Consider the following 2,163-nt stretch of genomic DNA (forward strand, 5'->3'; position numbering starts at 1 on the left):
CGGGAAACAGTTTTATTGTTAGATGTCATGTGACCTCGAAGTAACCACTGAGAGCGCGTGCTGCTGGGAAAAAACTCAGCTATATAACAATACCCGTGTTTGTCTCCCAAATTTTGCCCAACCTTGGTTTTTGTTTTCCCTTGGACAATTACAATTCCCAAGAGAGAAACTGGAAACAATGCATATGCAAAATTTTGGGGGACAAGCAAAGAGTATTATGGTATTTTCCAAAGTGGCCTAGAGGGCAGCCACGACACGTCACAACTATTCAAGAATGGCGGCGCCCGGAAAATTTGAAAACCAAAGCGAGCGTTTTTGCAATTTATTTATTTCAGATTTAAACGCTTTCATTGGGAAAATCGGGAACAATGTTTATTGTAAAAATTATGCTCTGCGGTTTCAAGTTATTTTCATGTTTTTGTGGAGGTTCCCTTTAAAACCTCAAACTCGGTGATTTCACGTTGTTACGCAGCGTACAGCAAAAAAATGCTTGTAGGACGTGCAGCACCATTCTTTTTCCTCCTTTGACCAGTGACATTATTGTTTTGTGCTGAGAAAGTTTAATTGATTTAAAGAGTTTATTGAATATGCGACATAGAAAATACGGGTGCAACTCAGTCCGGAAATAGCAAAAGCTAATCGAGGCGCACAGAAGTATTACTTTAAATAAATAATATATTACCTTAGGTTCATCATTGTATTTGGGATTTTTCTCACTATTACATAACGAAATACGTCAAATATTACAGTCACTGTCTTTCTCGGACATAAAACAAAACTGCGAGAAGTGTTTTTCTATTTAGTCTTGTCGGAGTTCCAGTACGAATTTTACTTTCCAGAACCGTTAAGAGAAGCAGGCGAAGAGGCAAGCACCGAAGAAGAATAAACAAGTCTCAAGGAATAGAAAACCATGCGCAAGGGAGTCAATATAATAAAAACCTTATTGAACTATTGTAGCATGTTCGGACCTAACGCTAGTTCAATAACATCTATATACCACACAAGTGAATAGTGCTCTCCGAGCGCGCTGATTGGGCAACTCGGAGGTGATTATCAAGTACTTTTCACCTCCACTTCGTTGAGTTATTGTTAAGGGCCCACAGACGTATTTTTCGCGCGTTGCTAAGGAGGTGAAATGTTACTTCTGGTGACTGACATCATCATATCGTGAGCTGACCAGGAAACCCACTCACAAGCAAAAACCACCGCACGAACTGTTGTTTCCATCGAAGGTTTTTCCTCGCCCTTCCTCGAACTCGTTCTCAGATCAACTGCGCATGCGTTAACGAACTGACGTCAGGTTTGAGAAAAAGCTAAATTTCCTGCGGTCTTAAAATTAAATTAATTTTTTTTAATATGGCACGTTTCACCTCCAAATATAGAATGTAGCTAAGCATTGATTTTTTCAAATCATCTTTTTTGAAAATTTTATGGGTATTTCATTATCGTTTATCTCTCTAATAAGAACATTTTTCAAAATAAAAAGAAAACCATGCTTGGCTGGATGCAAAAACGAATACAAATTATGAAACCACTGATTAAATACCCAAATTGAGTAGCACGTAGACTAATTTAAAGTTTTTTTAAAATTGGTCATGTGACCATAGACGTGGCATGATGACGTCATATTTAGGGCCATTGGTTTACACAAGTTGGAAACTGACCAAAATAATGCCAAATTCTCTCAAATTAGTTAACTATTACATTCTTAGCAACGCACCCAAAAAATACGTCAGTAGGCCCTTAAGGCAAGTTCGTCTTTGTCCGACTATTAACACTCTCTGTTTTGGGCAGCGCTTCTTCTTCTGATTTCGGTCCTGCAAGGCAATCAGTATGTTTTTATTTAGGGCTACCGCAAATAAGTAGATTAAGCCTTGCATGCCGTAATATGGTTCTCTTTATTTGTCGAGTTGGTACCCGAGCTGTAAATTGAACTGGAAGAAACGTTCTCCAGCACGGCACGAAAAAAACGAGGTTGGTAAGATATTAAATCTGGAGATCTTTCAAACAAAAAGTTGTCCGGGCTACCGAAGAGCGCCCGCTGAAGTGGCCAATCGCGGCGCGCACATCATTTGAGAGATGTACATGTAAATGTATAGATCGTTTTCACGTGACGTCACAGCGACCATGTTGGTGTACAAGAACAATACTCTATTTTGATGC

General features: G+C 39.2%; 1 protein-coding gene across 1 annotated transcript in view; it reads right to left on the minus strand.

The window, feature by feature from the left end:
- Positions 1-1,546: 1,546 nt before the first annotated feature.
- LOC138002938 (proton-coupled folate transporter-like) overlaps positions 1,547-2,163 on the minus strand; it is a 19,348-nt gene continuing 18,731 nt past the window's right edge. Inside the window, exon 6 of the mRNA XM_068848903.1 lies at positions 1,547-1,817. Within this exon, the coding sequence (XP_068705004.1) occupies positions 1,744-1,817 (74 nt within the window). The 3' untranslated portion in view covers positions 1,547-1,743. The remainder of the gene's footprint in view (positions 1,818-2,163) is intronic.

This window comes from Montipora foliosa, chromosome 5, assembly GCF_036669935.1.
Source record: "Montipora foliosa isolate CH-2021 chromosome 5, ASM3666993v2, whole genome shotgun sequence".
NCBI lineage: Eukaryota > Metazoa > Cnidaria > Anthozoa > Scleractinia > Acroporidae > Montipora > Montipora foliosa.